Below are 27,238 nucleotides of genomic sequence, written 5' to 3'. Positions count from 1 at the left end.
GCACCTAGAATCTACTGGAATCTGGAGCAGCCCAACTCGGGAAGTACCAGCCCTGCAGAAGACTACAGCCATAAATGCCATAATAGCACCTGCAGCTACCTAGGCTACTCACTCTGTGGGTATGTAATTATAGTTTGTTAAACAACTATATCAGTAGAAATGGGACGATAGTACAAATTCAAAATAATCCAAATTGTTATCACTTAGTTTGTCATACATTTTGATACTATAAATTTCATTACGTTGACGAAGGATTGGGGCGAATTTAATATGAATTGGAGACAGTATTAGAGAGAGTTGCTTAATTGTATCATCGAGTTATTAAATAAATGTTAGATAATACGTTGCATCACAGATTTCATAATAATAATCAATAGGTATGATTATCAACTATCAAGATAGCGCGCATCGAATATGCAATAATTCTTAGTAAATCGATTTATAAATTCATCACGTAAGTGAAACGGGTTGTTAAAAAACAATCCTTATTACTATCGTACTAAGTTACAAAATTGATTGACGACTAACTTTTTAATTCATCAAAGGTGTTTTTCCAAACTATCAGTATAAAAACGTTGTACAATTAAAAAGTTGTTATAGTTTTAAGAGCAAAGGCCATGAGCGTATTCAGCTTAGTGCTTATCGCCACCAGTTTAGCTGTGGCTTGGGGGGATGAAAAATATATAATTTCGACTAAACAGGGTAAAGTGGAGGGTAGTTTGGCGTCAAACGGATTGTACTGTGAGTTCCTGGGGATCAGATATGGCGTGCCTGTTAAATTTAAGGTAAGTTTAATACATAATTTTCACATAAAAACATCTTTTAAAATATATACACTACAGTCCACTAGTCATCACCACCTGACCATGGCCAAGGCCGTTCCATATGGTCCTTCGAACCGGATACAGGCCATGCCTAGTGCGGGGTTCAATGTAATGTGCCTGTTAAACTTTTATTGACAATAAAAATATTGTTATTGTTATTTTTTATTCATCACCCTTCTTAGGCTAGGGTTTTTATAATATCTATCTATCTATCTATCTATCTAATACCTTTAAACGAGCAATTCTTGCATATTTATTTATTTATATATTTATTTATTTATATGCACATATATTTCGGGGATCTCGGAAACGGCTCTAACGATTTCGATAAAAATTGGTATATGGGGGTTTTCGGGGGCGGAAAATCGATCTAGCTAGGTCTTATCTCTGGGAAAACGCTAATTTTTGAGATTTTATATGTTTTCCGAGCAAAGCTCGGTCTCCCAGATATTGAATATATAAAAGAAAAAATATAAAAACACTTACAAAACAAGCCTGCCCACTTACTTATTGTTATTATTTTTATAAATATTCTGTAATTATGGGAGACTGGGGAGACTTGATTATCTAAAATTTAAACCTATATATAATTGCCCATAAATCAAATAAATTAAAAATAAATATCCTAAAAGGAAACGATCGCTATAATTAATGTACTGATTTTGACAACGTCGTAAAGTTAGAATTGCTGTTTGAGACCTATTTTAGATTTATAATTGTAAAACTTTATAATTTATACCTATGACTAAGTAAAAAACCGGCCAAGTGCGAGTCGGACTCGCGCACGGAGGGTTCCGCACCATCAACAAAAAATAGAGCAAAACAAGCAAAAAAAAAACAAGCAACAAAACGGTCACCCATCCAAGTACTGACCCCGCCCGACGTTGCTTAACTTCGGTCAAAAATCACGTTTGTTGTATGGGAGCCCCACTTAAATCTTTATTTTATTCTGTTTTTAGTATTTGTTGTTATAGCGGCAACAGAAATACATCATCTGTGAAAATTTCAACTGTCTAGCTATCACGGACGGACGGACGGACAGCGAAGTCTTAGTAATAGGGTCCCGTTTTTACCCTTTGGGTACGGAACCCTAAAAAGTACCTACCTCAACCTTGGTATATTTTCGAATAGTAGGTATTAGGGTATGTATCGCGCCTCATGAATCTCATTAAATTATTGACAGGGCGGATTTTTATTTTATTGCCGAATTTTTTTCTATACATTTATATAAAATTTGGCTAGTTTGAATATTTTTTATCATTCCTAATTTTCCGTTGAGTTACGAAAATACTAAGGTTTTGTAACTTTCTTTGCGACATAGGTGAAATAGCGAGCTTATCGACATCTGTGAAAAAAATCGGCAAAAAAATAAAAATCGCAACCGGAACGCAAACCCAAAACTCACAAAATTGCTTGTATTTTGCAGGCACCACTGGAACCGCCTTCTTTCTCTGACGTGTACAAGGCGGACTCCCGCGCCGTCCTCTGCCCCCAGTTCCCCTCCAACGACCCCCTCGCAGCCCCCAGCGACAGCGAGGACTGCCTCGTCCTGAACGTCTTCACCCCCTCCCCTGTCACTGGCCTAAACACCACCCTACCTGTCATGGTGTTCCTTCACGGCGGCGGCTTTGGAGTCGGAGCTGGCTCTCCATCCTTCTACGGACCTCAATACCTGGTCAGCCATGGAGTTGTAGTCGTCACTCTTAACTACAGACTTAATGCCTATGGTTTCCTCAATCTAGGCATAGAAGGTGCACCAGGAAACGCTGGATTAAAGGATATTAGACAGGCGTTAAGATGGATCAAGGAGAACATACTTAATTTCGGTGGGGATATCGATAACGTTACAGTTTTTGGACAAGGCAGCGGTGGAACTGCGGCTTTATACTTAACTCTTTCAGAGTCTACCAAAGGTCTGTTCCATAGAGTGATATCTGAGAGCGGTACGCTGTTCACACCTGAATCTTTCGACCATGACCCCTTAGCTACAGCCAGCCAAGTCGCAAAATCCTTAGAACTAATTAGCACAGATCCGGAGAAATTACTTAAACTATACACCGATACGGCAGTCATGAAAGTTGAAGAGGCTATAGCAAAACAGATGCATCCTAAATCTGTCTTCGTTCCGTCTGTTGAGACGACTTTCGACGATGAAGAGCCATTCCTGACTGATACTCCTTTCAACATCTTAACAGCTGGGAAGAAACATAAATCTTTCAACCCAGTGCCTGTAGTCATCGGTCTTAACACGGTTGAAGGTTTAATAAGCACTTTAGACTACAATACGATAACCAGTCAAATGGACAGGATAAAGAACGAAGATTACTCAGCTCTTGACCAACGCTCGCTAATAGTACCTAAGGACGAAATAGAAGAATTCAGGAACATTATGAAAGAAACTTACTTTACCAACGTAACCTCCGACGAAGCTTTAATCGGTGGACTTATAAATTGCAATTCAGACTTCTCCTACACCGGACCGATGTCTTTATTCTCTGAACTGTATGTAAACGCCTCTGGTCTTCCAGTATACGAGTTTATCTTCAACTACATAGGGAACAGGAACTTGGGAAGGCTGCTGACGAACAGCAGTCTGCCGGCGACTGCTAATCGAGATGAGCTGTTCTATATCTTCGAGCTGGAGAGGCTCCCGCTCCCTATGGACGAGAATGATGCGAGGATAGTGACGTTCATGACGATGATGTGGACCAACTTCGCCAAGTTCGGGTAAGTCCTATTTTTTTGTCGAATTTGATGTAAGGAAGTTCTCATTTCGGTTGAATGTTTATGTGAAATCGACTTACACTTAATTTTCTTCACTGGTTAAAAACTAATAGGTTGGTACCTACACTTGATAGTTCATATCTCTGCCGCTTCTAAACTGGTCTTTAAAAATATCTGTAACCCTTTTTCGGCCATAATTATCATCACATACCTACCTACAGAAAAGTGTCATTCGTTCGCTAAAATCTTTACTAGACTACGACAACGCTAAATTTGCACTGACTTAGTGTAAGGCCTGAGTGGACGCTCGGAGCGGAGCGTTCGGCGGGGCGTGCAGCGTGGCGTCGGGCTCACAAGTGATGTGAGCAGCGTGCACTAAGGCCGCTCCTATGCGCTTGCATTTGTTTTGGCTCCTCTACACGATGGCCCAGCGCCGGCCACTCCAAGGGACGCATTTATGCGTTAGAGGGAGCAAGTGATATTGCTATCTCATTCTACCGCATGGCTGCGTCCCTTGGAGTGGCCGGTGCTGGCCCATTGTATAGAGGAGCCACATGCACGCTGCACGCCCCGCCCCGCTGCACGCCCAACTTGAGCGTCCACTCAGGCCTTACACTTAGTACTCTTGGCAGTGACAATGTATGGCCGCACCGCACCGCTACCATCGACCGATCAACCTATAGCGTGGTTAGAGTCTACAAGTCCGCAAATATTATCTTATTTTTCATAGTAGCGCCGGACCAAAGTTAGCAATTTAATCTAATGATATTTATCTACGGCACCATTCCGCAGGGGGATATTTTGTAATTATTTATTTTAAGTTTAGTTTTATTTATTTTTAGATTTAGTTTTTAAGTTTTGTAGGTTAGTTATTTAATTATGTTTTTTTCCTAGTTATGTATATTAAGTTTGTATGCACTAATAAATTTATTTAACTTATAGCTTAAACATGATATTTATTAAACTTCCAGCTCCCCGACCCCGGACCCGGCCAGCGGCGAGTGGCTGCCAGCCCCCCACCACCTGGAAATCAACCTGGAGCCCCAGTACGTAGCGCCCCTCACCCCCGACCGCGCCTACTTCTGGCGCGCCTTCTTCTATAAGTACGGGACGGGGACAACCACAACCAGCGAGTGACAGGGGGTTTAATTGCATTTGCGGTACATCGGGTATGGTCTATTCTATGTCAGGTCGAATAATGGCTGAGACGATATCCGGATACCTTAATTGAAGAGGTCCGGATCCCGAGACCCCACACTCAGTGTAAGACCTGAGTGGACGCTCGAAGCGGAGCGTTCGGCGGGCCGTGCAGCGTGGCGTCGGGCTCACAAGTAATTTGAACAGCGTGCACTAAGGCCGCTCCTATACGCTTGCATTTGTTTAACATGCACGCCGCACGCCCCGCCCCGCTGCACGCCCAACTCGAGCGTCAACTCAGGCCTTACACTTAGCGTCTCTTAAAGCGTCGGCGTCTCTATGTTTGGTACTCGACGCAACACATTTATTTCTATAGCGCTGACTACACTGACGCCCAAATGAAGCTTGTGTCTCTCTATGACCGTATCCGTTCTACCGCACGATGGGATTATTCTTTTTGCTGTTAATCTTTTTGGTGGTTTGGTGGAAATACCCTATTCCTTTTAGCAGAAAGTGGCTGATGATAATTTGTAATTATTTTTAATATTTATTGTCTAGTTCATAACTTGTGTGTGTTAAAGTAATTAAAGATTCATTAATTTTTATTCTTTTGTTTCATTTTTACGAGTATGTATGACAATAATAAATGAATGAGTTGAATGCGTGTTCTGAAATCTAATAAGTAGGTACCTACGAGCTACGTACAGCTACTTAAGTTGATGAGTTATAAATTATGAGGTGCTTCTGGAAAATATAATAAAGAGACAAGTAATTAATATCTTTTATTTATAAAATCTAACAATTTTGTTATAAAACAACAACTAAGTATTTCCATTAATCTTTCTTAATTTTAAGCTATAAATAAACAATATTATACGCAATTACATACTATTAAAATAAAAGATATTATATCCCATGTATATATTTCGAACCCTCGTTTGTAGTTTCGTCAAATGTTTTATTTAAGGCACGTTGCCTACAGATACAGGGCAAATGTCTAATATGTGTAACCCTTTGGATGCCAAGAACGCCTACAGTCGTTGCAAGTGTTGCATATAACGCCAAGAACGCTTAATAAGGCGTTACCACCAGAGATGTACGAGAATACGTAGATGAATGTGTTTAAGTAGGTAGGTACCTATCAATAGAATATTGCCCGCTGGAGATGGGCTGAGCGAGGATAGGTAAATGAAGGTATTCTATTGGTTCTTAATAATTACATACCAATACGCATCCTCGCACATTTCTGTTGGAAACGCGGCCTAAGTGTGCGCTGTCAATGTAACTTTATTGATAACATAGTTCAAGATTTACATACGAGTAGGTACCTATGTTGGCATGTGAATTATAGTTTTGATTATGGCGTTATAGCGGCCAAAGGGTTAACAGATTTTAACTGAACTTAACCTTTTGAACACCATCTGTCATACCAAAGAACGTGATGTACAGTCACCACACGGGATTGTTACGCCATTTAGGGTCCTAGCTAAATTGGTTGTTCCATACTTACGCTATGGAATGTCCAATTTAGTTAGAACCGTGTCACGGAGCGTGACTGTACACGCCATATCTCTGGTATAAGCTAGCACAAATACAAGCCATACTGGAAACGTTGACGCTTACTGTGGCAACTTACAACATAGCTCTTACTTCAAGCGTTCTTGGCGCCACGGATTACTTATTCTGTGCCACGGGCACGACCTTTTACAACGCCGTGTTCTTGGCGTTCAAAGTGTTAAGTAGCTTTTTTACATAATCAAGCTGCTGTTGACACTATTTATAATATACTTATTAGTTATTATTTTGTTGAATAGACTATAAATTGTTGTGTAAGCGGCTCTGGCACAGTTTTGGTTTTATCCAAGTAGCGAGAGTCATCTTGTAGGTACGGTCAGCAAAATTATTAGCTTAGCACCCCTCCTAAGCTCATATTTTTGGACTATATATAAACGTTACAACTTGTCAATTTAGATATATAAATATAATAGTATGGCAAGCGATTCCGTCAGTAGAAATTTAAAAAACATAAGCGCGAGAACTATTTGAATATTGCGCCTTTCTCTACTGGCAAAGTGGGTTTGCCAGAGTATATGTGGATATACTGTACAAACTACATAAGTAATAGTTTCTCAACTTTATACATAACTTTACACATTTGATTCAATGGGACTCAAATACTCGACAACAAAGTTGTGTGGGTACGTATTTTTGCCTATCTTTGTCATACCATCTTTCCCAATTTGTTAATCACAAATTCCTGCCGGTACCTATCAAGAAGGTACAATTACCAACTGTCAAAAGCGCCCATGGCGTCACACGCCAAGTCGATCTGTCAAAATGGAAACCCAGAAGCTACGGTCATATGTTCAGCTGGAACTGTCACTACTGTCGCTGGAGACGTGCTTTTTCTTGCATTTCTTCTCTTTCTTTTCATGCCTGTCAAAATTTAAACAAGTTTTTCTACTCCAGCACTTAAATGTGTCAATTAAATGACTGACAGTGATATCTAAAGCAATGTCATTTGAATGATTTGTCTATAGGCTCATAAGATGACTGCTAGCAGTCATCTTATGAGTATAATACAACTGCTTTATTTTTTTTAAAGATACAAGTTCCGATCATCTTGATTGAAAGAGGTATGTTTTCATTTACAATAATAACTCTTTTTTTTTTTAAATAATAACTCAATTTTTTTTAAATAATAACTCTTTTTTTTTTAATAATAACTCTTTTTTTTTAATAATAACTCTTTTTTTTTTTTTTTTTTTTTTTGCTGCAGCTGTCATAGAAAAAGTAATGTATGCAACAGCTCATAATTGGTTCTTAAAATTCTCGGGTCTTTTTTTACAAAACTCGACTACGTCTCGTTTTGTAACTTCGACCCTTGAATTTTAAGAACCCTTATTATATCACTGTTGCATAAACTACTATTAAGACATGAGCTATATTACTAATGCCCGCGTAGCTTTTTATTTTTCTGTGGCGCCAAAGACGTCAAATCGCGTCGATGGAAATTCGTGCCTCTGCCGGGTTAGCACACATGACTGGCGCGACAGTATCTCGCGGCGAGATAGACTACCCGTCTTTTTCTAACTATATTAATAAAAGAGGGACGGGTAGTCTATCTCGCCGCGAGGTGTCAAATACCGGGATCATTCTCCGTGTGGTGGACATTGATCAGTAATAGGGTGTCAAAGACTGGTACCTGTGTCTTCGCGGGCTGTCGCGTCGCCTCTGGTGTCAAATACCGGAGTCATCAGTCGTGTGGTGGACATTGTTCAGGGACTCTTCTGACTCCGACTTTTGCTTCTTTTTGCTGTAATTTTTATTTTTATTTACAATATAAAAATGTAAGGCCAAAAGTACAAAAAATTAAAAGTAACTAAGTACTTATTACTAAAGGCGCATAGAATAAATATGAATCTGAATTTGCTCTGTGTTGCTTAAAATATATTTATGGCTTAAATCTTCACGAATTTCTGTTAAGTGCCACCCCACACTAGCGTCATTTGAGCGTCGGTGTCTAGTCAGCGCTATAGAAAATGGCGTCGCTGCGCAGTTGCGCCAACGTTGCGTCGAGCGGCAGCCATAGAGTTGACTAGACGCCGACGCTCGGGTGACGCTAGTGTGGGGTGGCTTTCATTTTATACTGAACCTTTGTCAGCGATGGCCAACTGGGGCGGTCAAACGGTTAAGGCTCGTCTTACCCTCGTTTCTTCTCATTCTCCAGCCCGACCTGGTCCTTGAACAGCCTGCTGAGCTCCAACTCCTCAATCTCGTCGTTGTTGGTCAAAATTATGGCTCTGTAACAAAAATTGAACTATAAAATACAAATGGGGCATTATCTATAAAAAGGGACCTTGTCGATGGCGCTTACGCCGCACAGCGTCGCGCGGCATTGTATTTATATCGGAGCATCGTTAATAATGGCGTAACCGCCATCGACAATAAGGTCCCTTTTCATAGATAACGTCACAAATCTACTTCCTCGCGTTATCCGGGTATTTTGCCACGGCTCATGGGAGTCCGCTTGACAACTACTTAATCCAAAGAATTGACGTAAGCTCTATATAGTTTTTACGAAAACGACTGCCATCTGACCTTCCAACCCAGAGGGGAAACTAGGCCTAATTGGGATTAGTCCGGTTTGTTCACGATGTTTTCCTTCACCGAAAAGCAACTGGTAAATGGCGGAACCCTTCGTACGCGAGTCCAACTCGCACTTGGCCGGTTTTTAATATCTGTTATATATAGCGGCAACAGAAATACATCACCTGTGAAAATTTCAACGTCTAACTATCACGGTTCATGAGATACAGCCTGGTGACAGACAGACAGACGGACAGCGGAGCCATAGTAGTAATAGGGTCCCGTTTTTACCCTTTGGGTACGGAACCCTAGAAACTACTGAATGGATTTTCACGCGGTTTTCACCTATTAATAGAGTGATTCTTGAGGAAGATTTAGGTGTATATTTTGTTACGGTTTTGTGTAACCCGTGCGAAGCCGAGGCGGGTCTAGTAGTTTAATTAGTTAGACGGACTCGTAAGTACTTTAGTTGATTCATTTCACGATATCACCTTGCGACTGTCCACATGGCGGTCGAATCCCGACCTATTGTTGTTTGTTTGGGCTTAATTTAGGCTGTTGGCAGTGTTGGCCGTCCGTTAAAAGGAGGGGGTTATGCTATTGTACCGCACCCTATGAGCTGTAGGGAAGGGGAAAAGTCGATACTTTCATCGAATTTAAACTTTCGTGAGACATACTAACATTAAGATAAGTTTAAGGTTGCACTCACGTGATTTTAGTCACTCGCGCGACATGTTTTGGAGAGCCTAATAGGTCTGCATTTTCAAGCACTAACAGTGCATGAGTGTTTAGCGGTCACGGAATTATAACTTGTTAGTTTTTTGCGAAGAAATCTTCGTTAAAACTTAGAAAGCAGAAACACCACTGCGGTTCATGTTAGTACAATTAATAAATATGTAGAAAAATAAACAAATATTTATTGCAGTGCGCATTTTGTAGCCTTAAAGGCTTACCTAAATGTATTTAATATTGCATAATATCATTCGGCGTCAGCAGATTCACTGTAAAGTACCTATCTCTAGGCACTGTCGTAACCCGATTGTCGTAGAATTGGGTTCTAGTCTAGAGACTCACTGAGCTAATTAATGCTTAATATAAATAATTACATAAATTGAATGCATAAATTACTTATATATTGCGGAACTAAGCTAATAAAAATTAGAAATATATATTTTTGAATTTTTTGATGCAAGCTTTAATAGCTGACGGTACTTTTTTTCAACAGGCTCGATGGCGCCATTAATAATAATGCATAGGTAACGGGAAGTGGGTCTAATTTAGCTTGCATGATACAAACAAAAAAAATACAAACAGGGCAAGCTAAATAAAAGCTTGTAAAAATGTTCACCCGGTAACTTATCGATATCTACGTAGGCCCGGTAGGCCTGCACTAGCGCCCGGGACGCGGTGTCAAGGTGACTATCGACCCCATCTTTCAACATACATACAAATTGCGATGCCCGCTGATTCCAACTTAAGTCACGGCGATAAAATGAAAAATTATACGAAAGTAAACAATGGTAAGTAAGTATGGGACAAAGTTGTTGTTTAACCTCTCGTGCTAATATTGATACCAGAGCGAGCGAATGATTCCAAAATTGAACCATGAGGGTGGTCCGAAAAGTGGGCACACGCTGGACTCATTTAGATCAAATTTGATATTGAGATAATTTGACTCCCGGTCCCGGCAAAGGACATGATTTTCATCACGGAACTATTAACTAACTATGCAAGTGTAAGTACTAATATCAGGTTTAATTTAATAGAAAGTGGGATAGGGAAACACTAATTCTACACAGTCAGTCACTTGCAGTAAGCTAGTTGTATAGAGTCAGACCAAGACAAGTCTGCAACGTTGTTGCAAGCACACGCAGGGCAAGTTTTATTTTAAACGTCAAACTTACATGAAACTTGCGACCCGCTCCAGTTTCGCACGGGTTAACAAATCTTCCTCAAGAATCACTCTATTAAATTAATAGGTGGAAACCGCCTGAAAATCCGTTCAGTACTTTTTGAGTTTATCGCGAACACTCGAACATACAAACAGACAGACGCGGCGAGGGACTTTGTTTCATAAGGTTTTAGTGATAGTGATTATGAGTATTATGACGTATAAATAACACTTGCACTGTGTGTGCTATCAAAATCGTTGCAGACCGTAACTCTATAAGCTAGTGTCCACTTACCGGATCCGCCCGCCCTCAACCCTTTCCTGCCGCCTGTCTGTGATGACGGATATAGACGTCTCGCCTTCGTGCTTATTATGCTTCGACTTATGATGCTTTCTGCAATATAATAGGTACATTAAAATACGCGCAATACATGTACGTACCCTATTAATACGTATATATTTATAGTTAGAACTAAGTAGGTACATTTACTAATTTAGTAAGATTTAGTAAGTCAGAGAGTGGTAAAAATCATAGTACATTGATTTATGATAGGAAACTCTCCGTTATATTTTATTTACCTATTGACGAAAAGGAATTTTGCACATAGCATTTGCACATTTCCGGGGATTTGTACCTACCTCCAATCCAAGAATATTAATTAATACTTACTTTTTAAAAGTGTTTTTGTTAGTCCTTTAAACTCTCGCGTTTTGTACACATATTTAATTACACAAACGGTCTACCGCGATACAATTTAATTGTTTTTACCTTTTTTTTTTTTCGAAAAAATTTTTTTTACATAAATTGAATGCATACATTTTAAATATTCCCGTGAGCGCTTTCAAATATTATTGTCTTTAATTTTTTAGGCCACACCACAAAATAGATGTCTAGGTACTCTCTGTATCTACTTTATAGGTCACTTCTTGGGTAGTTTACCCTACCTTTGTTAAGTTTACCAACTTACTTGTGTTCCCTGTCCCTGTGTTTCCGGTGTTCCTTCTTCTTGTGTTCTTTGTGTTTTGGCTTCCGATAGAAGGAGCCACCGTCGTCTGACGTTTCCAGGTGTAGGACGTATAGACGGTAGATTTGAAGAAGTATTACCTGTCAGGGACAACACGCACAGAGTTGACAGATAGAGGTACAGAGAGTACAGTGTTCAAAATTACCTTGACACACTCTTATACTCTTTTAACAATAAAGTCGCGTCAAGATCATTTTGAACACCTTACCCGCTTAGCAACTATTTCTGCTGACTGTACCTCTACCTAGTTAAAACAAAACTGTGACTTCATGTCAAGCCGATTTTCTAGTGTTTATATTACACGGGTCCAGGAATGTAGAGATACGACGCCGCACCTATTTATAGCTGTTGGTTCTCCTAACATAAATAAATAAATAAATGGAGCTGGGCGCCATGTTGCTAGGCAGAGTGATGGCAGGTGGGCCAAAATGTTAACGGTGGCCGCTTTCAAACGGAAGGAGTGCGTGGCGTCCGTTGGCTCGTTGGGTGGACGACATTCGGAAGATTGCGGGTCACTACTGGATGAGATTGGCTCAGGACCGGGATAAGTGGCGTTCTCGAAGAGAGGCCTATGCTCAGCAGTGGGCGATATAAGGCCGATATGATGATGAGATTCAGATGGAAGAATGGATGGAAGTTTATACATTACCAGGGTATTCTTACAGGTGAAGAAGATGTTCATATAGTTGATGATCTTGTAGTGCGCGATGATGAGGAGTCTGAAGGCCAGGAACGGGGCGTCCTGGAGGGCGATGTTCATCATGATGGCGCACACCTCGATTGAACAGCAGCACGCTCTGCTGTTCCTGTACAAGATCATGAGGCACATACTCGTATTGAGCCCCGATATGTATGTATACCGGGAATTAGAATAAAATAGAAATGATTTATTCATGAGCACAAACACAAAATAGAAATTATACATTTACTCTTGTTATTGTTGTTATGTGCTGCGAAATCATTTAACTGCAATAATCATTTTGCTTTGTAAAGAAATGCTTGTACTACAAAACTAGGTAACATCGAATGTTGTAATAAGTATATGACCTAAATACGTTTTGAGTGAATGAATCATTTGACCTACATTATGATCATAATAACATATAAACACTTAGATTTAAGGTCAAAAAATATGTTAAAATGTAGGTACCTATTTATACTTTAACTGAAATAAAAGGCGAACGAAAGTGCCACTTTGACGATTATATATGAAAAAGTGGCTCCCTTTAGCTGAACTGAAAACAACATAAATAACGTACGTAAGTATAAAACGTAAGTTTTTGTTATTTGTGTATATAAAGTCATATTTGCACCCTAAAAGAAAAATGGTGCACTTACTCGTAAATTGTGCTACAAGATATTCAAAATGTGCAGAAAAGCGGTAAGTGATAATAAAAGTGCAGTGTGAATGACCTCTACGATTTTTACGTTATTTTTGTGTGAAAAATCATCATCATCATCATCATCTTCCTCACATTATCCCGGTATTTTGATCATGGGAGCATGGGGGTGGGGGTGTGAAAAACATCACAACAATATTTTTGATACAATGATGATGATTGATGCCTATTATTTATTTACAGGCTACACCCTAAGATGCCTCAGAGGTTGTACGTACTGCTACAGAGATATTTGGCCCCCCTGACAACAAATTTCTATATAGCGGGCCTACCGCGAACCACGTTCGACGTGTTTCCTCTCTGTCGCACTTGTAAATTCGTACGTAAGTGTGACAGGGAGGTAACACGTCGAACGTGGTTCGCGGTAGGCCCTCAGGGTGTCAGTTATCTCTGTAGCTGGCCGTACTTACCTAAAAAGAGAAAAATGTGTGACAAACCCGTGACGTCATTAGACGTCCTTGGCGTCGAGAGGGTTAAAGTAAAAATCGTAGAGAAGCCAAAGATTTAAGTTGAACAAAGTGTGTATTTACTGGCTAGCTGTAATAAGCTACATAATAGATGAAATTCAACACTTTCCATATATAACAACAAAAAGGTTATGGGCTAAGGTTATGGGTATTTCCACAAAAAATACCTAATGATTTTATTTAGGTATTTTCCTAAATCAAATGTTGGATTGTTGTTTAAAAAAATACGGCCACCTACTTTTGATTGTAGCATAAAAGTATGTCTACATAACTTAACAATGATTAATATAATTATATTACGTTCTGTGTCTGTCTACCTTTTTCGTAGCAAAGCTCGGTTTCAAAATAATACCTAACGGTTTGTTGTAATCAAAATACCTCTACTTAATGATAAATAAGTACCTTTGTGAAGATATTCAGTGTGAATTTCATCTTGTTTTTAGCGACGGAGTAAAGATTTTGACAAGAGGCGCGTTTTTAACAACTATTGTCTGAATACCGGGTTATAACCGCGAGAATCGAATTTCGCAAATTGCGGGCATCTTTCTCTGTCACTTGTAAAAGAGAAAGATCCCCGCAATTTGCGAATTTCGGTTTTCGCGGTAGACCCCCTGAAAATCCTTTTAGCCAAAGCGAAATAGTGTCATAGACATTTTTCTTGAAAAACTTTTTTTTTTACCCAAAGGCGTTTTCAAAAACCTCCGCTCCGCGCTTGTGTGTGTGGCGTGGCGGCGTGCCATTACGTACATGTCGGACCTATTAGCGGTGCCGCGCGACTTGCGACTTTTGGTCGCAGTCAGGACCACAGTGAACTGCACCAGCGACCACGACCAGATGGCCAGGGTCAGGAGCACCAGCACCTTCTCCGATGCGACCTTCTCGTCTTTGAAGGAGTCGAAGAATTCTATGATGTCGGCCGCTGTTCCTGGTGGTAGAAATTACTGATAACATAGCAATTTCTCAGTGGAAAAAGGCGTCTTCAAAATTTCTAAGGAAAATCGACCCTTCGCGTCTGCATTTCTGAAGAAAACCGTCGATGTTATTAAGCAATTCGGTTCAGAACAAACAGGAGCGTATAAAATTGACCTCAAATTAATCGGTATAATTTCTAGATTATGATAGTGAATAAGTACTTGAATTTGTTAAGGAAAACTATTATAAACAAAAGGTCATACCTAACTACTATTAAGGTAATGAGGTATGAGGGTAAGTGATGTGGAATCGCTGTCAGATCATAAGCACATCTGTTTTAATATATGTTTTTCTCTCAGTGTTCAAACGGTCACCTTCAGGGATCCCCGGAGGACGGACTGGGAGGGCTACAGGAGCAGCCTAGAACGTAATCTGGAATCCGCAGCGAAGGTGATAAAAACGAGGGAGAGTTTAGAACTTGCGGTAGAGGTGGTCTCAAATGGCATTGTAAGTGCCTTTGAAGAAAACTGTGCTCCCAAGGTCAAATCAACTAAACGTGTGGTCCCATGGTGGAACTCCAACCTCAGGAGGCTCAGGGCCAAAGCACGCAAGTTATTCAATAGGGCTAAGAGGACAGATGAGTGGGAGGTCTATCGGAAAGCCCTAAATGAATACAGTAAAGAGATTAGGAAAGCTAAGAGAGCGTCATGGAGGAGGTTTTGCGAGGACATTGAAAATACGCCTCAAGGAGCGAGACTTCACAGGATACTCTCCAAAGCTAGAAGTAATCAAGTGGGCCTTCTCAGGAGGCATGATGGCTCCTTCACTGCTAGTGAGACGGAGACTCTGGAGCTCTTAGCTGAAACTCACTTTCCAGGGGCAGGACAGTCACACGAGGCCCAGGTGGTCAGAGGCCTGCATAGGCCCTGCCCGGAGGACTGGAGGCAGGCTGCCCTCGTCATAAGACCCGGGATAGTGAGGTGGGCCATAAGCTCGTTTAAACCCTACAAGACGTGCGGTCTGGACGGAGTAAGCCCTGTGCTAATGCAGCGAGGAGCTGAAGTCCTAATCCCGCATTTGGTTAGAATCTTCAGAGCTAGCTATGCCTGGGGACATCTACCAGAACAGTGGAACAAGGTCAAGGTATTAGTTATACCGAAGGCTGGGAGGAAGGATTACGCGTTAGCCAAGTCCTTCAGACCCATCAGCCTCTCCTCGTTCCTCCTTAAGACCTTGGAAAAGTTAATTGATAGGTACATCAGGGAGAGCTGTCTTCTGAGTAAACCCATACACGACAGCCAACATGCTTACCGTAGGGGCAGATCTACAGAGACTGCCTTGCTGGAGCTGGTTGACAGAGTGGAAAGGGCTTTGGAAGACAAGGAAATAGCCCTATCGGCCTTCTTAGATATTGAGGGCGCTTTTGATAATACACCCATTCGGACACTGGTGGAAGGTCTTAGGGCCAAAGAGGTGGACTCCACCACTATCCGCTGGGTGCAAAGCATGCTCTCAAGCAGAATGGTTAGGCTGGACTTGCTTAACACCACACTCGAAGTGGCCACTGTGAGAGGCTGCCCGCAGGGGGGTGTCTTATCTCCCCTGCTCTGGACTCTTGCGGTGGATGGACTTCTGCACAAGATGGCGGAGCTCCGAATCGACACACAGGGGTACGCTGACGACCTTGTTGTGACGGTGAGGGGCAACTGCCAAAGTACTTTATCAGACCTTATGCAGAGGGCTCTCAACACCATAAATACATGGTGTGGAGAGAATGAATTGTCTATCAACGCAGATAAGACAATTATAGTTCCATTCACGAACAAGCGGAAAATAGACAAACTCAAACCGCTTGTCATGAATGGTAAAAGTATTCCGTTCTCAACAGAGGTCAAATATCTGGGGGTAACACTGGACCAGAAACTGACCTGGAACAAGCATGTGGACGGAATTATACAAAAGGCTAGATCAGCCTTGGCAATATGCTGTCGTTTAGCAGGCAACCGATGGGGTCTAAAACCCAAAATTGCCTTATGGCTGTACACATCTATAGTGAGGCCGATAGTGTCTTACGCCTCTGTAGCATGGTACAGGAAAACGACGCAGAAGGTAACAGTGACGAAGCTTGGCAGCCTGCAAAGAACTGCCTGTGTCATCGTCACTGGAGCCATGTCATCCTCCCCGACGGCAGCCCTAGAGGCCATACTAAATCTACCGCCCCTTCACCTGCATCTGGAGTTGGAGGCGAAATCTAGTATGCTTAGAATAGCGGGCGCGAGGAGAGGTAATTGGTTATCGAAAACTCTGAGACTGTTTAAGGAATCAGTGTATGATATCCCTGTTCTTGGGATGCCATCCGACACTATGGCACCCAAATTTTGTCCACTCAAACATTACTCAGTGGAACTCCCCAAAAGGGAGGACTGGTCAAACAGTCAAATTAAGTGGAAAGAAGGAAGCCTAAGGTGGTACACTGATGGCTCCAAATCCGGATCTGAAGTAGGCTGCGGAGTATACGGTGAAGCGCCTAGGAAAAGCATCAGCTTAAACCTAGGACGTTTTTGCTCTATATTCCAGGCGGAGGTATACGCCATCCTAGAATGTGCGTCAATCAATCTGCAAAGCAACTACGGTAATCACACAATCTATATCCATTCGGATAGCCAGGCGGCACTCTTAGCCCTAACCTCTGATGTCACCACATCGAGGCTGGTTGAGAACTGCAGGCAACTATTGAACAACCTTGGAGCCAGGAACAAAGTTGTTCTACGTTGGGTCCCAGGGCATGCGGGTATCGTAGGAAATGAAAAGGCCGACGAGCTCGCGCGAGCAGGGGCTAAAGGGATAAACTACAGTCCTGAGCCGTTTTGTGGTATCCCCAAAAGCCTAACGCGGCTCACCCTAAAGACCTACTGTCAATACACAACAATTCAACTCTGGAGGGAAACAACAGGTTTGAACCATTCCAAAGCGCTTATCAAGGCCTTCAGCAAAAAGGCGTCCTCGAACGCCTTAGCGCTGTCTAGGAACCAACTGCGCAACTTGGTAAGGGTGCTTACTGGGCACTGTTGCCTAAATAAGCACATGCACACCATGGGGAAACGTGACATGGGGCGGTGCAGACTCTGTATGGAGGCAGAGGAGACGCCCTTGCACATCCTCACAGAGTGCCCTTGCCTAATGCGTACTCGTGACTTAATCCTGGGCGGGCACATATTGCGCCCGGAGGAGGTAAAGTCTCTCGAGTTCAAAAAGATCCTGCAGCTATTTGAAGTTGCATGTTTGGATCGAGAGTTGTAGTAGGTGGCGATCACAATAGATCAGCGATGGTCGCAGTGATACATAGGCTTTGGAGCCTTATATAGCCCCTAACAAGAAGAAGAAGAAGAAGAACTACTATTCATGCTATATTCTGTAAAATTAGTGCAACTTTTAGACAAAAGCGTCCGTCGCCTTTTTCACTGAAACTTTCCCGAAAATATTTGAATATGCGTTGCTCTTATCCGTTGACCGTTTCCCTGCAGTCTAAAGTCTAAAATAAACCAAATCGTTACTCCGCTTTGGAGTCTTCCCTGCAAAACTCCGCTAAGAACAGAGACCATTCCTTCTACGAGCAATCTGTCTGCTGTGGCGTAGCGTAACTATAGCTGGGCAAGCAAATCTTGTCAGTAAAAAAGCGGCCAAGTGCGAGTCGGACTCGCCCATGAAGGGTTCCGTATTTAGGCGATTTGTGGCGTATAAAAAAAAACTGCTTACTAGATCTCGTTCAAACCAATTTTCGGTGGAAGTTTACATGGTAATGTACATCATATATTTTTTTTAGTTTTATCATTCTCTTATTTTAGAAGTTACAGGGGGGGGGACACACATTTTACCACTTTGGAAGTGTCTCTCGCGCAAACTATTCAGTTTAGAAAAAAATGATATTAGAAACCTCAAAATCATTTTTGAAGACCTATCCATAGATAGACCCCACACGTATGGGTTTGATGAAAAAAAAATTTTTGAGTTTCAGTTCGAAGTATGGGGAACCCCAAAAATTTATTGATTTTTTTCTATTTTTGTGTAAAAATCTTAATGCGGTTCACAGAATACATCTACTTACCAAGTTTCAACAGTATAGTTCTTATAGTTTCGGAGAAAAGTGGCTGTGACATACGGACGGACAGACAGACGGACAGACGGACAGACAGACAGACAGACAGACATGACGAATCTATAAGGGTTCCGTTTTTTGCCATTTGGCTACGGAACCCTAAAAAAGGCACGAAATTCAAATTTTCAATGGGACTATTATCCCTTCGCGCCTACATTTTTCAAAATTGCCGCCTTTTTCTACTGACATGATCTGCTTGAGCAAGTATATTCATCTGTGGTAGCGTGAACTAATCTAGCCTTGGGCGAAAACTAGTGTCCGACCGAAACATGTTTTTTTGCCGAAACCGAAACCGAAACCGAATGTTCGGCTTTGGCTCTAGTTTCGGCCGAAACCGAAACCGAAACCGAAACTTTTGTAGACTTGTTAAAATCGTTGAAAAAATGTCATAAAACCGCTTTTACACACATATTATGGGGCTGTCAAGACCCAATGTCCTTGAAATTGATGTTACTTGAGCAGTTTTTTTATGAAAATTACTAGAGTTAGACCAAGATAATTCTGCAACGATTTTGATAATACACGCAGTGCAAGTGTTATTTTAAACGTCAAAACTTCTATGAAATTATGACGTATAAATAACATTTGCACTAGTTGCACTGCGTATGCTATCAAAATCATTGCAGAATTTTCTTGGTCTAACTCTATTCATTCACCAGTCAAGCTAACATGTCAGGGTCAACCAAAAACGCGAGCGCAGCGAGCGCGAAATTTTTCGTTAACAATATCGCAAGGCCGGGTACCGATCTTCACCTGGGCCTAAAAGTCCGAAATGCCCCATTGAGGCGAACTTTCATTGTATTAAAAAGCGAGACCGCAGGCCGAGCATGGCGCAGCGAGGCCAAAGGCTAAGCGCTGAAGTAGTGGACATGTGGAACACAAACCAATGGTAAATTGAGGTAAAAAGTGAGGCTAAGGTCGAGTATTCGTATGAAAAACTGTACTGGGGACACTTTCAAGGGTTTTTTCTTCGTTTTAATCAATAGTCAGCTGTTCAGCCTCGCAAAATATTAACTATTGAGAAAATCAAATTTGCGGCACTAGTTGAGCGTAGCCTTTAGCCTCGTTTAAAATTTGCCATTAGAGGTAGATAGGAAAATTACTGAATAAGTGAGTGAATAAGAGCGAAAAAGACACGTCGTTCGACATGGGGCGGGCTGAAACTTGGCCAACGCCTGGAGATTGAAATTAAAAACGCAAACTTATTTCCCTGTACTGAACAACAGAACATGCTGTATGCAGAATTAACTGTAGGGGGCCCCAAAACCTTGCACTGCCTGGGGACCCCGACATGCTTAATCCGGCCCTGCTTAAAATCACCATTAAACGGTTCTAATGTCTTAATTTTTTTGACTTATGTATCTGAAATTTAAATCACAATGTGTAAACATTTATACCTAAACCGCTAACGAGTAATACCTACTACACAAATAATCCACATTTATTTTTATTACAATAGTTTTCTTATTATGTATTTCCTTAAGCGCTGGTGGCCTAGCGATAAGAGCGTGCGACTTTCAATCCAAAGGTACAAACCCCGTCTCGTACCAATGAGGTTCCCCAACTTTTGGTCTTTGTCCGAAGTACCATTTCGTAAGTTTCGGCCCGGCCGAAAGGTTCGGCCGTTTTTTGGCCGAAACCGAAACTACAGCCGAAACATGATTTTTTGGCCGAAACTGGCCGAAACCGAAACCGAAACCGAACCTTCGGTCGGACACTAGCGAAAACGCATCTGCGACGCCCTTTTCTTTCACTGTGCCCAAAGGGGCCTCGCCCGCTTCCCCACGCCTAATAGCTACACCACTGAATGTCTGGGTTCTCATATATGCTTACCAATATACACGAGCAGTAGCTGACTGAGCTGGTCTCTCGTCAGGTCACCCTTGGGCAGCAGCCAGCGGCCCACGATGAGGGTCAGCATGAGGAACTGCTCGATCAGCGTCACCCACATGTCTGTCGGGATCTTCGCTGCTACGCCCAAGCCTATTGTCTGGAGACAACAATAGTAGATTGTTAACCAAGGGGTGAAAGGCACTCGGATCATTGCTGCCGAGGTAGTTTGGTGCTCGAACGCAGTGAGAGCGCCAATAGTCAGAGGCTGACATGATGCCTTTCACCCGAGTTAAACACTCTACTTTTCATTCCGAATACGAGGAAATTAAAATGCATGTGATTTTAAAAAACATGACTGAGTATACATTTTTAATACTGTTTCTCGAGGGTACTTTCAAATAACAATTAATAGGTAAAATAATAGTTATTTTTGGAATGGGAACTAATGGGGAGTTAAAAATCAGAATGGAAATTGTATAATAAATCTATTTAAAACCAAATTTACATTCTTGTTATCTTAAAAAAATGAAAAAAATCGTACTTGAAATGTTAATAAGCTCTTACTTAGTGCAGAAACGTATCACTTTCTGCACACCTTTTGGAACAACATTGACCCTCTTTCAGAGCTTGAGAAATGAAAATAAATCTTACAAAACAGTTTAAACTTTCGTAAGTATGTGTTCAAAAAAAATCATTGGCCTTAGCGTCAGTCGCACTAAAACCGGAGAGACATAGGCTGGTTTTAGTGTCACGCGGACCGTCCGTGCGGATGCGTTTAGAGAGGTCCGCGCGGACGACCGTCCGCGCAGACAGCTTTCTCATACAATTTGGCAATCCGCACGGACGGTCCGCGTGACACTAAAACCAGCCATATAGGTATCGTGGCATATATATATATCCCATTTATTCGCGAGTTGTTTCCTTACGTAAGACGCAGCGTCAGGCGTGGCTCACTCCGCTATTTCATCGCTTTGCTACAGGTAGCTAAAAGTACATCCGTTCCACACCAATTTTGGTGGCTAGCCATAAGCCGCGCGTGGCGCTGTCGCCACCTAGCGTCCATATCTGTGCTGATCGTAACAGACGCGTTTTGTTAGAGAGTGAGTCTTCTGTACCTAGTATTATTTATTCTGTGACAGCGTTAAAGAATGCTCACCACAGTCTCGTTGCTTGGAGTTTGCTGATTGTTGACTCTGACGTCCACCTTATGTAACTCCAGGAGCCAAATGGCAGGCACCACCAGGCCCAGGTAGATGAACACTGACGGGCAGAACCTGAGGACAATCAAGAAGAAAACCTGGAGGGGTATTCAACAAGCGACGTTTGACGTATCGTGTTGAACTCCCGTTAAATCGGAACAATCCTGTGTCAAAATTTGACATTAGCAATCCACATCCACAGTTCTAAAGGTGACAATTAACCAGACCAAATCATTATAAACCTTAAAGTAGTAAGAAAACAAAGTTGATTTTTGTTGAATTATTGGTTGTAGTAAATGTTATCCAGAGTTGATGAACATGCGATTCAATCAACTGTTGAACTGAAGTGGACGCAAAATCTGACAGTCTCGAATAGGGGCCCTGGGGCCCGTTTCTCAAAAGCTTGTACCTAACTTGTAACACAAGTGGAAGTTCCTTTCTAACAAAAGCTGTCAAAAATGACATCCGCTTGTATTACAAGTTACAAGCTTTTGAGAAACGGGCCTGAACGGGCCCCAAGAGTAACGCGTGTCACTATTTCAATGCGTGTTTGTGCGTGGAATGATCCTAACTTAGCATTGTATGTACAGTCGACGTCAAAGATATGTTTACATTTTTCGCCTTATTACAAAGGAGTAAGGTGCAAAAGTGTAAACATATCTTTGAGGTCGACTGAACCAAGGAAAAGTTGGTGCCCTATTGATATTCCGAGAAAAATTACGCCGATTTTTGTTTCGCCGACAACGATTCGCCGACGGGTTGTTTGGCAGAGTAACGATTGGCCGAATCTCATTACGCATAATAGTCGTTTGCGAGAGTAGTCAATAAGCAGAAAATTGATACGCATATTTACTATTCGTAGAATAATCATTTAGTAACTGTCATAATTACCCGAGAAACCATTGGTCGAAACACAATAGGTCGAATGTTCATTTGGCATATTATTGACTAGCAGAACTTAGAATATTTTTACCCCCGGAGTTACACACAATGTTTTTCATCACACTTGCGAAGAAAGAACTAAATTTTAATCGAAATAATTATAAACTAAGGTGAGAGTTCAAATATTTTGATGAAGTGTACCTGATGATGATGATTGTTTTGATGATAATGATGATGATTTACTTTAAGTAATATGTTCAGCGATTACTCCGGCACCCATGGTCCGATTTGAGTAAGTTACCTTCGAGGTATTCCCATAATAATTTTCTTCTTTAATCTTTATTCTGAGGAACTTCTAAATTTTTAAAGGCATGTGTATTATGATTTGGATATTTTCTAAAGTAACTCAAGCATTTCCTCCCGAAATCCACCAATTTGATGTAGTGCAATTGTAGCCTCACTACATATTCGCTAATTTCTTCGTGACTTACTTTATATACATATGTATACCTACTTAACGCATTTAATTAAAAAATGATAATATTTTATATCATCCTTTTGTTGCGAAAATAAAATTATATGTATAATGTGAAACGTTATTCGACTAAACATTGCTTAAACGAAACAGTTACTCTGCCAAATGGAAATTGTCCGATAATAGTTCAGCTAATTTACACAGAAGCGAACTGAACTGTATGTGAACCAAGAGTTTGCGTAACGTTAGTCGACCAAAAGTTACATTTACAAATAAATGACTCTGCGAAATGATGTTCGGCGAATCGTTGTCGGCGAATCGATAATCTGCTAAAAGTTTCTCGGAGAATCATTAGGTACCCTATGTCAACATAGATACAGGCTTTTCTGCCTGTCTAATTAATATGTGATGTATAGGTAATATTATTAAAACGTATATCCTTTGTAAATTCGTAAATTCTACAAGAATATTTCTGAATGGAAATTTGCTTTGAACTATCGTGTACACTGTACACCCTAGTCTTTATTGTGCATCGCAATATTTAAAATCCTCTAATAGCTAGTCGCCCATACGTCACACCTTGCCAAGCAAAATGAAATTTTATTTTGTGAATACAAAGTTCAAATTAGACTGGACCAGGTGACCTTTTTATAGGTATCAATTGATAAAATAATTAACGCTTTAGAATATCGCGAGCTATCATAAAACATGTTGAATTGCGCCGCTATATCTCAATCTTGCATAAACTAGGGCAGGCAACCATTAGCATGCTGTCATAAGCTATTAGTCTGTCAAGAAACGGAAACGACATACCTAAGCATTATTACGATAGTTAGTTAGCGATATTTATCAACCTCTACAATATTTGATTCTAATACCATTAAACGAGCAATTCTTGTAATATTTATTTATATATAGGTATATTTCGGGGATCTCGAAAACGGCTCTAACGATTTCGATGAAATTTGTTATATTGGGGGTGGTCAGGGGAGAAAAATCGATCTAGCTAGGTCTTATCTCTGAAAAAACGCTAATTATTGAGATAAGCTCGGTCTCCCATATATTGTAAGTATACCTCATGGAAATATGTACATACCTATATCGTGATTGATTGATACGACCTTCCAACATGGAGGATATACCTATATGAGAATAAATTTGCCCTCACAGTGTCACTCTCGCCTACTTACTTAACTAACCATAAAACAAGATATATACAGTGTATTACTAAAAGAAATTAAAAACTAGCTTAAATCTAAAATAGGCCCTTGAGGCATTGTACCAAGGATGCTGGCGACATTTCCTCGCTGTATCGCAATGCTGATACGATGTGCGAGGTAGCCGCCAGCTCTTCGGTCACCAGTTACGTCAACCAGACGCTTCGCGATTTCTGCGAACAACTTATGCGCTCTGGGACCCCATGGACCTAGAGTTTCATAATATAAACACCCCCTTTAGATTTACCCCTAAAATTTGGACAAGTGATTTAGTCGGAATCGTCTAGTCTAGCGTTATATAGGACCCCTCAGGAGTCTGAACAGGGAAACTTCATATTCATATTCATATATTTATTCATAATAATTCGTATTACATGTCACAATATTATTTACAAGAAATTATTTACAAAATAGGATTTGTAACATTTTACATAATAACATAATATAAAATTAAATTAAAATCTAAGTTTAGGTACTTATTTTGTACTCCATAAACTCATTAAAGCTATAAAAAGTGTGCTCGATAAGCCATCGTTTCAGTGGCATTTTAAAGCTAGTTAATGACGGCGCATTCGTGACATGACTCGGCAGTCGGTTGTACACAGTCGGCCCCATCACGTGGGTTAGTTTCGCTGACTTGGCTAACCTATGCTTTACACTCAAGAGTCTGTGGGCATTCCGCAAGTTACGACCGTGTACGTCAGCTCCTCTCACGTATTCATTAAGGTGGCATCGCACATAGACAGCCACTTGGTATATAACTACAGAGGGCAGAGTGAGTATCTGGAGGTCCTTAAAGTGTGGTTTTGCAGATGTACTTTGTCCTACCTGCACAATCGCTCGGACGGCTCTTTTCTGCATTCGGAAGACGCGCTCCCATTCGGCAGCGCGGCCCCACAGCTCCGCACCGTATTGGAGGATCGAGTGCACATTTAATTCAGGAGTCTGAACAGGGATTTGTTCCTTCAAGCAACGTGTCGGAAGCCGGTGTTGCTCGAAGATTTGTTCGGTTCCCTCACGATGTTTTCCTTTACCGAAAAGCGTCTGGTAAATAACGAATTAAATATTATAACTCTTTGGTACGAGCCGGGGTTTGAATCCGCGAACTCATGACTGAGTCGCGCATTGTACCGCTAGGTCACCAACGTTCACCGTTGAGCTACGGTCGTAGCCAATAACATGGGTTTCCTGGTATGTAGCAAAAATGCTTCGTAGAGGTAAAACAACAACGGGTCGTGATTAGCGCTGAATGGGTAAACAAGGGCTAGGCTCTGACTACGCTATGAATATTAGCGTTGTCCGATTCTAAAGAGATCATCGTCTAAATATAAAAAGTTGGTTAAAACACCTCTCTAACACCTAAGTGTCATAGCGCCGAATTAATGCACGTTCCCCCTCACTGCTCATTGACAAAGCCTTCAAATGTCACCAACACCGTAAAGAAAGACCTAACTTCAGACATCATGCTGTTACTTACAATATATAAACCTTATTTTAGTGACAATAAAGTTCAACTAGGTATGGACAATATTGCTGTTCAACCTCGTCACAAATGCCGTTATATAATTAGTCATTAAACACTCGTGTGATGTTTTTAATCCTACATTAATTAAGGTAAACGTACTGGTGCTCGACGCGTTCCCAGTACATGTCATCTTGAAACTTAAGTCATTGTCAATAGAGGTGACAGCAGGGTGTCATCTATCGGGCATTAGCATGTCGAGCACTAGTACGTTTACCTTATGTATCTGCAGTCACTTGTTTTAGGAATACAATATGCACGCTACATACCTACATGTGTATTAAAGGGAGTGGAAGGGTGAGTTGATGAGGTACGGTCGTCGGTCGAGGCAACTTGGTCGTAAAACTCGTAAAGAATAGAATGTACCATGTAATCTTTGAGGTTTAGCATTGTGGCCTCTCAAAACGTCACCGATAATCGCATTCGATTTGAATCGTTGCTCCTACTTAGCCAGCAATTATCTACAATCGCATGCCATTTGTAGCAAGGTATGTAGAAGCCTTTACTTATTTTTTTTTATCTGTTACGTATGGCTAAGTATAGCTGGTCAACCAAACCTTGTCAGTAAAAAAATTAAATTTTCTAAGGGACGATATCCCTTCGCGCCTACATTTTTCAAATTTGCCGATTTTTCTACTGTCAAGATCTGGTTGACCAAGTATAGGTAATTTTAATAGGAAACTAAAGGCCATTGTTCGTTTTCGTAAATTCTGTTTTATTTTTCTCGTGAATTTATGTACTTAAATGCTCTCTCCACCGCAACCTGCAATCCTAGAGGATAGGTACCTATGCAACTTTGCACACTGATTTCAAAGAACAAATAAAGACTTTCCGGTATGGATTTATGAAAATAAACTCACCATTTCCATTCCTGGTTTTCTTTAATAGTCAGCGTAAAGACGCCTTCGAAAATGAGCAGCAAAATTGGTGACGCCAAATACCAATATGTGATGTCGTCCATGGACACGGTGACTTGCCAAATAGCTATGATCCCGTGGCAGGCGAACACTAATCTTGTTATAACAGCTTTTATTGTGGCCAGCACTTTACCGACATTCGCCATTTTTAAAACAATTGGCTGTTTGACCGAACGCCGTGGTCATAAAAAAGTTAAGTTTTTTAAAATGGCCGAATACCGAAATTTAATTTTTTTTAAGGCTCATTTTATAGAAAAACATGTAGAAAACGATACAACTAATTAAGAGCACTTATAAATTTGATATATATTTATATTTTTATAAATATTAAGGAACTATTTGTATAAAAATAAAATTTGAAGGTGCAACGGAGCACCTCGTTTCGAATACCATCCCGAATGAAAGAAAGTTGTATCTAGTCATCCCTGTTTCCTTTTATAAATTAACTTATTATCCACTGCGTGTCATATAAGTGTTCAACCAAATTTCACATAACAGAAGCATCAATGGACTGTGTGTTTAAGCAGAAAACCGTTTCCAAAATTCGACTTTTGCGCGCGCAAATCCT

General features: G+C 40.9%; 2 protein-coding genes across 2 annotated transcripts; one reads left to right on the top strand and one right to left on the bottom strand.

Annotated features, from left to right (window-relative positions):
* Positions 1-589: 589 nt before the first annotated feature.
* LOC134660050 (juvenile hormone esterase-like) lies at positions 590-4,685 on the top strand. The gene is made up of 3 exons (XM_063515751.1): positions 590-785; positions 2,251-3,551; positions 4,520-4,685. Exons 1-3 carry the CDS (start codon positions 618-620, stop codon positions 4,683-4,685), a joined length of 1,635 nt encoding a protein of 544 aa, XP_063371821.1. The 5' UTR covers positions 590-617.
* A 2,302-nt stretch (positions 4,686-6,987) lies between these two features.
* LOC134660194 (transmembrane protein 26) lies at positions 6,988-26,892 on the bottom strand. The gene is made up of 10 exons (XM_063515920.1): positions 26,614-26,892; positions 21,618-21,732; positions 20,459-20,615; positions 14,305-14,482; positions 12,340-12,496; positions 11,634-11,770; positions 10,961-11,059; positions 8,393-8,488; positions 7,891-8,001; positions 6,988-7,121 (listed from the first exon to the last, which is right to left on the bottom strand). The coding sequence occupies exons 1-9, from the start codon at positions 26,814-26,816 to the stop codon at positions 7,926-7,928; spliced, it is 1,218 nt and encodes a 405-aa protein (XP_063371990.1). The 5' UTR covers positions 26,817-26,892; the 3' UTR covers positions 6,988-7,121; positions 7,891-7,925.
* Positions 26,893-27,238: the final 346 nt, after the last annotated feature.

This window comes from Cydia amplana, chromosome 26 (genome assembly GCF_948474715.1).
Source record: "Cydia amplana chromosome 26, ilCydAmpl1.1, whole genome shotgun sequence".
NCBI lineage: Eukaryota > Metazoa > Arthropoda > Insecta > Lepidoptera > Tortricidae > Cydia > Cydia amplana.
This window is presented reverse-complemented; position numbering and strand designations above follow the sequence as displayed.

Coding starts and splice junctions, on each gene's coding strand:
- LOC134660050 (XM_063515751.1), top strand. CDS start 618: ATGAGCGTATTCAGCTTAGTGCTTATCGCCACCAGTTTAGCTGTGGCT. Junction 786..2,250: donor GCGTGCCTGTTAAATTTAAG/GTAAGTTTAATA, acceptor TGTATTTTGCAG/GCACCACTGGAACCGCCTTC. Junction 3,552..4,519: donor ACCAACTTCGCCAAGTTCGG/GTAAGTCCTATT, acceptor TTAAACTTCCAG/CTCCCCGACCCCGGACCCGG.
- LOC134660194 (XM_063515920.1), bottom strand. CDS start 26,816: ATGGCGAATGTCGGTAAAGTGCTGGCCACAATAAAAGCTGTTATAACA. Junction 12,497..14,304: donor ACCGCTAATAGGTCCGACAT/GTACGTAATGGC, acceptor GATCTTGTACAG/GAACAGCAGAGCGTGCTGCT. Junction 11,060..11,633: donor CACAGGGACAGGGAACACAA/GTAAGTTGGTAA, acceptor ATTATATTGCAG/AAAGCATCATAAGTCGAAGC.